This window comes from Myotis davidii, unplaced genomic scaffold (assembly GCF_000327345.1).
Source record: "Myotis davidii unplaced genomic scaffold, ASM32734v1 scaffold134, whole genome shotgun sequence".
Taxonomy (NCBI): Eukaryota; Metazoa; Chordata; class Mammalia; order Chiroptera; family Vespertilionidae; genus Myotis; species Myotis davidii.
In genome coordinates, this window is record NW_006288853.1 from 3081940 (window position 1) to 3093389 (window position 11450).

General features: G+C 54.2%; 1 protein-coding gene across 4 annotated transcripts in view; it reads right to left on the reverse strand.

Annotated features, from left to right (window-relative positions):
- The window catches only part of AIFM2 (apoptosis inducing factor, mitochondria associated 2), a 17605-nt gene extending 6161 nt beyond the window's left edge, over positions 1-11444 (reverse strand). For 2 of the 4 annotated variants that reach the window (XM_015562131.1, XM_015562130.1), the window contains exons 1-5: positions 11292-11444; positions 3539-3728; positions 2963-3078; positions 1776-1895; positions 957-1049 (exon numbers count right to left, since the gene is read on the reverse strand). In XM_015562131.1, coding sequence (XP_015417617.1) covers positions 957-1049; positions 1776-1895; positions 2963-3078; positions 3539-3716 — 507 coding nt within the window. In that variant the 5' untranslated portion in view covers positions 3717-3728; positions 11292-11444. Of the gene's footprint in view, positions 1-956; positions 1050-1775; positions 1896-2962; positions 3079-3538; positions 3732-9293; positions 9315-11291 lie in introns of those variants that run through there. The other 2 variants (XM_006760931.2, XM_006760932.2) reach the window with 2 other exon arrangements.
- Positions 11445-11450: the final 6 nt, after the last annotated feature.

The window sequence follows — 11450 nt, forward strand, 5'->3', positions numbered from 1 at the left end:
ATATATATATATTTTATAAAGATAAATTTTAAAAAAGAAATGTAATGACGAAATGAGCACGTGCGCGTAAAGCACACATTACTCTTATGTGTCTACTGATCATAAACATACGGAAGTTTCCCTGAGACACTTCCTACTTCAGACCGGTCTTTACCCCATAAATCAAAATTAATGAACTTTTACATCAATTATTCATAATAATTTCCAACAATTTGTCAGAGAACAACTGTGTAATTAAATTAGCCCGTATTGATCTCACTTTTCAAAACCAACGTGCCTTTCCCTCGGGAACGAGAAGCAGCCACGGGCTCCATGTGGCTCTCAGCTGATCTGGCATCAGCTGCAAGCGTGCTCTTGCCTCCGTAATTACCAATCATCGCCCAGCCCTCAGCTGAGCCTTCGCGGCTGCCTGGGTGTGTGTTTTCTCTCCAGGGTGCCAGCCCCTGCTCCATCCCTCCATCATTCAAAGGGAACAGGGCCGGCCAGTCCTTAGTGAGGGACTGCACCGCAGGCTCCCCCCTGGGGCTGTCCAGGGCAAGGGCTACCATCTCTTAAAGACCAAAAAAAAAAAAAACAACTAAGGGTGCTTTTGACCAAGCTAGTTGTCAGCAAAATGAGGCAATCAAAGTCTACATTCAGGTCACACAGCTGGGACATTGAGGGGACACAGGAGTTAATGTTCTGTAAGGGGTCTCCCCGGGCCTTGATTCTCCCAGTGGGACCCGAAGGCAGGACCCTGTACTGAACCAAGACACATCTGGCTGTCCAGAAAAAATTCCGTCAGAAAGGCACTTCAGGGGATCCCTCAGCGCAGAGAGCAGGAGATGGGAAACACGCGCTCCCACTGTGTGTTGGGGAACTCCGCCTCCCAGGCCTTGAGCAAATTCCTGATTTTCCTTCGACAACACAGAAAGAAGCCGGCCACGGAGAGCTCAGAGCCAAGGCCGCCTGCCCACCTCTTTCTCGGGGTACTCGGTTTTAATCTCCGCTGCCATCTCCACTCCAGCAGAGCCTCCGCCCACCACCACGATGGACTGTGAGCACTGGACCTGGAGCAGAAGCAAATGTACAAACACCCTCAAGTTCACCCTGCCTCAAGGGGCAGCACTGGGGTGGGGGGGTGGGAGGGGGTAGCGGGGGGGATGTCCTTGCCAAAAGAGTAGAGAACTCTTTCCAAATGTGAGCTCTAACACTTGCTGGGTGTCTCCCTGCATTTTCCCATCTGATTCTCACAACAGCCCCAAGAGGCAGGTCTCATGCTACCTGCCCACCCTTCAGATGACCATGGCCCGGGTCTGTCTGAGCTCAAAGCCAGGCTCCTAACCTCTACATTACTGTCTTTCCTCCCGGCTTCTCAGAAGCTGTGCAGAGAGGGAAGACCTGGCCGAGCCATGCAGCAGCACTCACCTTGAGAGCCTCCTCATCACTTCCAAGGGGACAGAGCCACCACCCAGCTCTCAGGACTGCTGTGGGAGCTGGCTGCGGGCATGGATCCGAGCCTGCTCTATACATCACAAGGCCTGTGCAACCAGGAGCCTCGAGAGCGGAGCTGGGGTCCCCAATCGCTCCATGAGCAGGTCTGGGTGCTCATGTCCAGACACTGATGACAGATCCAAAGGTCTCCTCCCAGGAGTCTCTCGAATAACTCTCCTTGCAGCCACTGTCACAGCCCTGAACACCTCCTAAAAATCTCCCTACTGTCCCCCCCGAGTTGTTCTGCCCTCCAGGGGCCACCCAGTCTGCGCTCACTGCCCTGCCCGGGCCAGGGCGCTCACCTGCTTTACCATGTTCTCGTAGGCCTGAATGGCCTCCTGCTGGCTGAAAACCTGGTTCAGCTTGCCGGGGAAGAACCCAGTGCTGCCCGTGGCCAGGATAAGATGCGAGAAGGGCAGTGCCTGTGAGGGGCAAGGAAAAGAAAGGTGGGGGCAGGCCTGGGCTCTTCATCCAGCCCCAGGCCCACGGGTACTGAGCCCTCTGAGGCAGCCCTCCTTGGAGGGGAGCAAAACCATCACATGGTTAAGCTGAGGGGTGGTGCTAGAACCCAGTAGAACCTAAAGAAGCAGACTTGCCTCCTGCCAGAGCCCCCAGCATGGAAATGAGAGGGCTGAGCTCCCCACAGTGGGGGGCAGGTAAGCTGGAAACAGGAAACTGCATGTGGGGAATAAGCAGGATTCCAGCATCCATGTGGAATTAGTTTAGACTCTCCTAGGTATTTTAGAAGAAATTGCCCCCTGTACCCCCAAAACAAAGGAAAGGGGGGAGGGAGGAGATCCTGCTTTGAGCCTAAATATATCAAGTTGACAAAACCAGTGCTGCTCTGATGGGAGGAGGACGGGGGTCTGTGTTCCCATGGACCCTCCTGGACCCTCATGGACCCTCCAGGGCTCTGAACAGTCTGGCCCAAAACCACAGAACAAGGCGACTCTCAGCAATCTTTCCAACTAAGAGATTCCCGGCCCTAAAATTAATGCAAGTGGGATTGATTCACACAAAATCGAAGACTCATTGAGGACAGAAATGGTGTCCCCTTTTTTCTAATTCCCCTTTAGCTTTGGATAGAGTAGAGGGCAAGGCTAGAGGTGGCCCTCAACATGACGACTGGGCTGGTGGCAGCTCATGGGTGGAGCTCACATCACCGCAGGTGTATATCAGACACCGAGCTACTATCTGGCCAGGGAACTTCCTGGCTGCGGGATCCCGGGCGAGCCACTTATCCCCACGTGACAGGAGGCTACACCACCTCCCCGAGTCATGGCGGGCATCAAGGAGACCATGTAAAGCTTAGGACAGTGTCCGGGGTACAGGAAAGGCTCAGGAAATGTCTGCCCCCACACTCATGGCTGTCGTCAGGCCTCTGCTTATGAGGAAGCACTCTCAGCACCAGGCAGGGCCTGGGGCCAGAGGCCTCTCTCCCCCATGAGGCCTGCCAGGTCCCCCACCAGCAGCCGTCAGCCCTGCTCACCTCGCCATCCTCCAGCAGAACCGTCTGATTCTTCAGATCGATCTCAACCACCACGCCCTGCCGGAAGCTATTCTTGAAGCTCTTCGAGTAGGAGATGAATGTCTTTTTGGCAAACCCTGCAGAGCGGACAGAGGAGGTCGCAGTGTAAAACGGGGCTGCCCACAGGAGACAGAATAACCCAGAACCTCTCCTGAACTGCATACCAACAGGGGTGCCCCTGACCAAACATCTGGGCCAGTGGCATACCCAGGGTATCCACCCACCCCCAAAGTGCCAGTCTGGGCCCCAGGGCCTCAGGGAAGCTCAAGCTCTTACTTTAGGGCAGCGGCTCTCAACCTGTGGGTCGCGACCCCTTTGGCGGTTGAACGACCCTTTCACAGGGGTCGCCTAAGACCATCCTGCATATCAGATATTTACATGACGATTCTGATACAGTAGCTGCTTAAGGCCAATGACCTTTAGATTCTCCAGAATTTGTCTAGCAGTTGAATAGAGGTACCTTGCCCTAAGTCAAGAAAACCACCCCCAGACCCACAGCGTGATAAGACCAAGAAAGCCCCGGAAAGGAGCCGTTACCGCTCTCCACGGAGGCCCGCAGGGCGGCCACATTGTGGTGGAAGGAGTCCTTCATGTCCACCAGCGTGAAGGAGATGTTCAGCGCCTGCAACTGGCCGGCGGCCGTGATCCCGCCAAAGCCCCCGCCGACGATCACCACATGCACACCTCTCGCTTCCATGGAGACCTGGGACCCCATCTCGAGCCGCCCCTGCAGGGACAGAAGGAGAGACCACCTGGGAGTCAGGGGCAGCTCAAGGCTGGGAGGGCAGGAGTCAGCCCACAGCAAGAAGGGCCTCAAATGCTGAGACGTGACCTTTTTATATCATTAAGATTTTAATTGTAAAATCTGAATTCCAGAGGCACAGGGGTATCATAGTTCCATCCCATCACCCAACCACCCGGTTCCATTCTCCACTGCATCCACGTTACCAAGTTGATATGAATCCTTCAGAGGTGTTCTGTGAACCTACAATCGTAATTGTTTCTGCACACATTAAACTATCCTGCAGTTTCCCCACTCAATATATTTGCTCACTCGTCAACGTAACTTAAATGAGCTCCTGCTCTTTGATGTGCCCTGTGCCATGGATCCTGGGGCCAGAGACAGACAGACAGCCGTGGCCCCTGCCCTTGTAAAGGAGGGGCTCACAAACCGCAGGGCCGGGAGGAGGATGCGGACCTGGGAAGCTGGTCAGGTGCACATTTCTATGGTGGGCACACCTGTGGGGACCTGCAAGCACGGGCCACATCAAAGGAACGAAATAAAATTCTTAAGCCCCAAGCTAAGCAAACACTCTGACTAGATTCTGGCCACTCACAGGCCACCAGCTTGAGCCCCAGGTCTAAGGAGCTCAATGGACAGGTTTTGACCATCAACCTGCAAAATAGGATGCAGTGTGACTGAGGCTGTGACAGTGGGGCGGGGAGGAGAGGCCTGCAGTGGGAGGTCATTCCCCGAGCATTCTGGGACAGTGGATGTCCACCAGGACTGCTGGGCAGCCTCCCCAGGAGACATGGGGCAAGGAGAGACGTCTGCTGTGAGAAGAAACAGTGCTGGTTAAAGACTGGGAAGGAATGCCCGCCGGTAAGAAGGACCGTAGGTAGCAGTGCTGATCGTGTGGGTTCCAGTGAGGGGGAGGGAGGAGCAAGCACCTGCTTGGTGCCAGGGACAGTGTCTGCAGAGGGTGGAGGGCCAGGACTGCAGGCCACCTGTGCCCCAGGCCCACACTCACACCTGGGCTGGTGCAGCCGAGCAAACCTTGGCTGAGCTCCTGAGGAGCTGAAATTCAAAAACCCTTAGCCCGGAGCATGCCACTGGAGGACGTCTGAGGCAGAGGACAGCCTTGGGCCGAGTCAGCACAGAGGGAGAAGGAAGAGGTGGCGAAGCTTGCCTGGTGCCCCCAGCCAGCCCGAGAGGCAATCTACCAAGCGCACCCTCCAAAGAGCCCGGGTCACCTGGCGGATCCGGAGTCTGTCCCTTTTGAGGGCTGAGAAACTGGCCTGGGGCTGCAGTCAGAGGCCTTACCCCAGTCCAGCTTAACCCCAGAGAAGGCTGCTCATGGTGCGGGGCCTCGCGGCTCTCCAGTGTGGGAGCCCAGCTACCTGGGGAGCGATCTTGACTGCAGCTGAGCGCCTGAGAGCAGTGAGGGTTGTTGGGAGATGCTGGCTAGAGGCGACAGGCAGTCACACCTCCTCCTGGCCTGTGCCGGGCTCTAAGGAGAGGCAGAAATAAAGCAGGCTGCCAGGAGAGACAGTAAAGGATGGCAAAGCTGGCATGCACAGAAAGCAGCGAGAGGCCCAACAGCGGCTGCGGGCATCAGGGATGGAGGTTCACAGTGGGGGCGGCAGGGGTGGCAAGGAAGGAGGAAGTGGACTTGGGTCAACCTTGAAGGGCAGGCAGCGTGCTACCCAAAGGCTTGATGGCGAAGCGTGTTCCAGCCGGCCTGGGCCCTCTCGGGCAGCACCCCGGCAGCTGGAAGACTACCCCACTGTCCTGCATCCTGTGTGGCCTGGGCACAACCCCTCCCCCGCTGGCCTCCATTTACCCCCCCGTAATGTGAGGGGGCATCCTAAGATGTCCTTGCACACATAGGTTTCCAAGACATGGGGCCCCCAAAATGGTCCCCACACTTATAGGGGCAGCTTATGGTTGGAGCTCCAGGCACTGTTCTTGTTGGTATTCAAATGTCCACTGCCTAATTTCTCCCCTGGAGGAGGGAGAACCTGGTGGGGGTGGGAGAACATGGTGGGAGAGGGAGAACCTGGTGGGGGAGGGAAAACCTGGTGGGGGTGGGAGAACCTGGTGGGGATGGGAGAACATGGTGGGGGAAGGAGAACCTGATGGGGGAGGGAGAACCTGATGGGGGAGGGAGAACCTGGTGAGGGAGAGAGAATCTGGTGGGGAGAGAGAACCTGGTGGAGAAGGGAGAACCTGGTGGGGAGGGATAATCTGGTGGGGGAGGGAGAACCTAGTGGGGAGGGAGAACCTGGTGGGGGAGGGAGAACAGGATGAGGGGGAGGAACCTGATGGGGAAGAGAACCTGGTAGGAAAGGGGGAATCTGATGGGGGAGGTAGATCTGACAGAGAAGATTAGAAGGGATTTAACTGTTTCTCACTGACTAAATGGTCCCCAACTCATTGAGGCTTGTGCATTCTACCCATTTACAGATGAGGAAAGAGCCCTCAGCAGGGCTGGGACCAGGATGAGTCCCCAGCAGGCCGTGCCACCTTCACTGCTCCCGGCCCTCAGGAAGGTCGTCCTGAGTGTTCATCGGGCGGAATCTGCCAACTGGGCCAGAAGGAGCATGTCTCCTGGGAGCCAAAACCGAAGAGGGCCCAGGGCCCAGGGCCCAGCCCGAGGTCAGGAGTAAACACCAGGACCTGAGCAGAGGCTGGGATGAGGCAGGCGATGGAAGGGGTATGTTTCACCTCCCCCTTCAGCACGGCCCCCTCTGTGCCAACCTGCCTTTGGGGCCAGCAGCCGGCAAGGTCAGGGAAACCCCCAGAGCCCTACTCCCAAGCTGGCTGGGCACAGGCCCAGAGAGGCTGCACAGCTGGTTAGGGAGAGGGGTCCACCGTGGGTCGGGTCACACTGGGCCACCTAGGGAAGCTCAAGGAGAGACTTAGAAAACACCTGGGACCTTCTCTGCAGAGGACATAGTTTGGGCCAAGAGTTCCGGTGGCAGAAACGGAGGCTGAAGATGAGCTCGGGGAACAAGGTGGGGTGGCCAGGAGGGCAGGTGACAGGGGCCAGCACACACAGGGTGCCTGTCACACCTACATGCTCACCAGTTCTAACCACCAGGCCTGCCCTGGGCCCTTCCCGGGGAGGAGAGTACGCCCAGCGACCCCAGTGCAGGCCTGAGGGGCAGTAAACTGGCCCAGGACCAACGGGCTTCCCCAGAGGGCAAACCCTGGCCCACCCAACCAGGCACACCCTCACTGAAGGCAAACTGCTCCTCCGGAGTTCCAGCGTCTGCGGCCTGAGGGCTCCCCCACCACGAGGGGCTGGACGAGAAGAGGAGGCCCTGAAGCCCCTGCTGGAATCTCTCCTCTCTCCTCCACTGACCTCTGACACTCTCACTGGGGGAATGGGGGGCTGGCGGCTCTCCAGCTGATTCCGCCCTTCCTCCTCAGCGGCCTCCCTTACCCAACACTCTTGCACACCCGTGTCTTCCGTGGCCAATTCTTTTTTTTTTTTTTTTAATCCTCACTGGAGGATGTTTACTGATTTGAGAGAGAGAGGGGGAGAGAAAGAAACATTGATGTGAGAGAAACATTGATCAGTTGCTTCCCATACATGGCCCGACCAAGGATTGAACCTAGGTATGTATCCTAACCGGAAATCAAACCTGGAAACTTTCAGTGTATAGGATGATGCTCCAACCAACTCAGCCACCCAGCCAGGGCCCAGTGCCAGTTCTTGCGTGGCCCCTGAGGACAGCTCCCCTACACTCGACCACAATCCACTTTGCCAGATACCTAAACCATGTACTTAAGCCACAGAGCTGCTTCCCAGCCACACACCCTGCCTATCGGTGCTCAAAAAGCACATGTAGCCCTGGCCAATGTGGGTCCATGGTTAGAGCATCAGCCGTGCACCAAAGGCTCACAGGTTCGATTCCCCATCAAGGGCACGTACCTGGGTTGCAGGTTCGATCCCCAGCCCTGGTCAGGGTGTGGGAGGCAACCAATTGGTGTGTTTCTCTTATCTCTCTCTCTCTCTCTCTCTCTCTCTCTCTTTTCCTCTCTTTTTTTCCCCTCCCTCCCTTCCACTCTCTCTAAAAATCAATGGAAAAAATATAACGCCTCAATCAATGGGAGACCCCATCAATGGAAGACTACAGGATACACTGTTATACTCCCATACAATGAAATATTCTGGAACCATTTGTTTTTAGAGTGGACGCTTTTTACATGAAATGTTTGTCCATGATTTGTCCACACCCATATGATGTGCAAGACCAAGAATAAATCTTAATGTAAATTATGGTCTTTGGGTGAATGTGTCAATGCGTGTTCATCCACTGTAACAAGTGTACCCCTCTGGCGGGGGATATTGATAATGGGGGAGGCTGTGCATGTGTGAGGACAGGGGACATATGAAAAGTCTTCTGTACCTTGCCCTCAATTTTGCTTTGAACTAAAACTACCCTACAAAAATAAAGTCCTTAAAAAACAAAGTTTGTTACCTGGCCAGTGTGGCTCAGTGGTTGAGTCAACCTATGAACCAGGAGGTCACTGCACAGTTTGATTCCCACTCAGGGCACATGCCCGGGTTGCGGGCGCAATCCCCAGTAGGGGGCGTGCAGGAGGCAACCGATCAATCATTCTCTCTCATCATTGATGTGTCTATCTCTCTCCCTCTGCCTTCCTCTCTGAAATCAATAAAAATATACTAAAAAATCGAAAACAAAGTTTGTCCATGAAAAAGTCAGGTAATAGAACAGCCTGATCCTACTTATGGGCAATCAGACATGTGTATCTAGCTACATATATACACATACATGTAATAATGACAACAGCTAGCATTCACTGCATTTTTATCTGTATCTTTGCATTGAATAGTGTGAGTTTTTCTCTCCATTTTATATAGAAAGTCAGTAACTTGCCCAAGGTCAATCTCACAGTCTGATAGACCTGCACTCTAAAGCAAAGCGCTCACAGTGATCCCAGATGACTTTTCTACTTTTTTCTTTGAGGGTTTTGGGGTTTTTTTGTATTGTTTGAATATTATTGATTTTTTTACAGAGAGGAAGGGAGAGGGATAGCGTTAGAAACATCGATGAGAGAGAAACATCGATCAGCTGCCTGCTGCACACCCCCCCACTGGGGATATGCCCACAACCCAGGTACATGCCCTTGACTGGAATCGAACCTGGGACCCTTCAGTCCGCAGGCCGATGCTCTATCCACTGAGCCAAACCGGTTAGGGCTTATTTGAATATTTTTAAATGAGTGTGTCATTTTTACAGAAATAATAAAGCTTTAAAAACAGGGCAGACCTCCTACCAACTAATTTTTAAAATTGAGATATTAGTCATATAAAATTCACCATTTTGAAGTGTACAATTCAGTGGTTCCTAGTACACTCATAAAATTGTACAACCATCACCACGATTTAATACCAGAACATTTTCGACACCCCCCCAAAGAAGGGGGGGAAGGAAAGAAAAAACTCATCCATTAGCAGTCATTCCCCATTCCCTCCTCCTGCAGCCCCTGGGAGCTACCAATCTTCTGTCAGTCTCTACACATTTGCCCATTCCATACCTTTTGTCTGGTTTCTTTCACTTAGCATAATGTTTTCAAGATTCATCCAAGCTGTAGCATGCATCAGTATTTCATTCCTTTTCATGGCTGAGTAACATTGCATTGTATGGAGAAACATTTTGTTTATCCATCCGTCAGTTGATGTACATTTGGGTTGTTTCCACCTTTTGGCTACTGTGAATAATGCTGCTATGAACATTCATACACAAGTTTTTCTGTGAACGTATGTTTTTAATTCTCTTGAGTATATACCTAGGAGTGAAAGTGCTGGGGCCTATGGTAACTCTGTATGTAACTGTTTGAGGAACTGCAAAACCCACCATCTGATTCTGAACTGAACATCAAGCCAAAGGAGAGAGCACAGAGAGTCTTAACTCAATCTGCCTAGATTCAGGAAGGTTAGCTTAAGAGAAGGTCCAAGAGAACAAACCCTAATTGTCCAGGGACTCCTAAGGAAATTTACCTTTGCCCTTCCCCCAACATATTCGCAGTAGCGCGCGCGCGCGCGCACACGCGCGCGCGCGCACACACACACACACACACACACACACACTAAAAGTCATCCAGGTAGGAAAGAAAGAAGTAAAACTATCTGTTTGTAAAAAAAAAACCCCCGGGGCGGGTGGGTGGGAGGGAGAGGTGTTAGTCTCTAATAATACAAACAGAGGCTTTTAGGAATCTACTGAAAAACAAGCCAGTTGCATTTATGCCAACGTTGTAGAGCGGTCACGCCTCAGAACACATACAGCAGGAACCACGTGGGTTCCAATCAACGCAAGGACATCGTCCAGGATCGCTTCACAGAGATTACAAATGAAACGAAGTCTGGAGTCCTCGGTGGCTATGCCCAGGGTAGATTTCTACAGCCACGGTTCCAGAGTGGCCATCCTGTCTGAGAGGGCCCTGGGTGTGACTCCAAGCACCGCGAATGGCCCCTATCCACCGGGGGACAGGCTGAGAGTAGGCCTTCCACGGCCCATTCCCCAGGGAATGCATGCTAACTATAACCCCAAAAATACCACTTTCTGGAAGGGACTCAAAGTCTGACAAAGGCGCTATCCTTTCACGCCCAGGAGAGGGCAGCTCTGGGCAGACAGGCTCATCCCAGTGTTCTACACACTCCCCTACCACCACCGTGTGCCTCCTCCTGGGAGCCAGTCGCCTTCCGGTTCCGTAACACCCCCTGGTCTGCTCACCTCCTGTCTCTGGATCCTCCTGGCTTTCTTATTTCACCACCAGCCAAACACCAGCCAGGCCTTGGCGCACACCAGCCCGGGTCAGCTCTACTGCTAAACTGCTGGGTGTCCGGAACAAGGGCAGGCCCTGCTGGGAGCAGTCTCCCCCAGAAATGGGGGCCCTCCAGGTTTGGGGTTACACACAGTGCTCTTAAAGGGCTTCTCTCTAGGTGCTGGGGTGAGGGTGGGTGGGGTCTGCGAGCTTAGGGCTTGCACAGGGGCATGCTGGAGCGCGCGCACACACAGTGGAATCGGAGCAGGACTCCTTGATAGTTTACACATTTACATATTTTACAAAGGCCTTGAACACAAGACACACACCTGGGATCCTGGTAAGCCCTCCCCAAACTATGTCTGCCCCCCAGCTCTGTGCCAGTCCTCCTGTGAGATCATCGGCTCCCCTCCCCACCCTCAGACACAGCCAGGGGTCAAAGGGTCGCTAGTTGGAGGGGACAGGCAGGGTGTGTTTAGTGGGTGGGGCTGGAAGGAAAGCGCGCACCGTCACCCACTACAAGCAGCTCCCCGGGAATTTGGGGCGTCCTGGGCTCCCCAGCCCCATCCGTAAGTTTGGAGCCCGCGGAAACGGGGCTTCGTGGAAAGGAGAGGCGGCCCTTCTCGTGTAACCCGGCGCCTGGGGCACTGAGCCCCCGGCATTTCCCTCTGGACCCGAGGCTTTCCTCCTTCCCTGTGACCCAGCTTCCAACCAGCGGCGACCCTGGGTCGGGGGGTGGGGGTTAGGGCTGAATGAGGGCACCCTTCTTACCTGGGAAGACTCGGCCGTCACTTCGGGGGCGGACGGGAAGGGGGTCAATGCCCCTCCCCCTGCCGCGGGTACCGTAAACCTCCCTGTTGTGTTTTGGGGAAATTGGGGTGGTGCAGCCCCCGCGTCCCAGACGATCGCCCTCCTCCCAAGGCCACAACT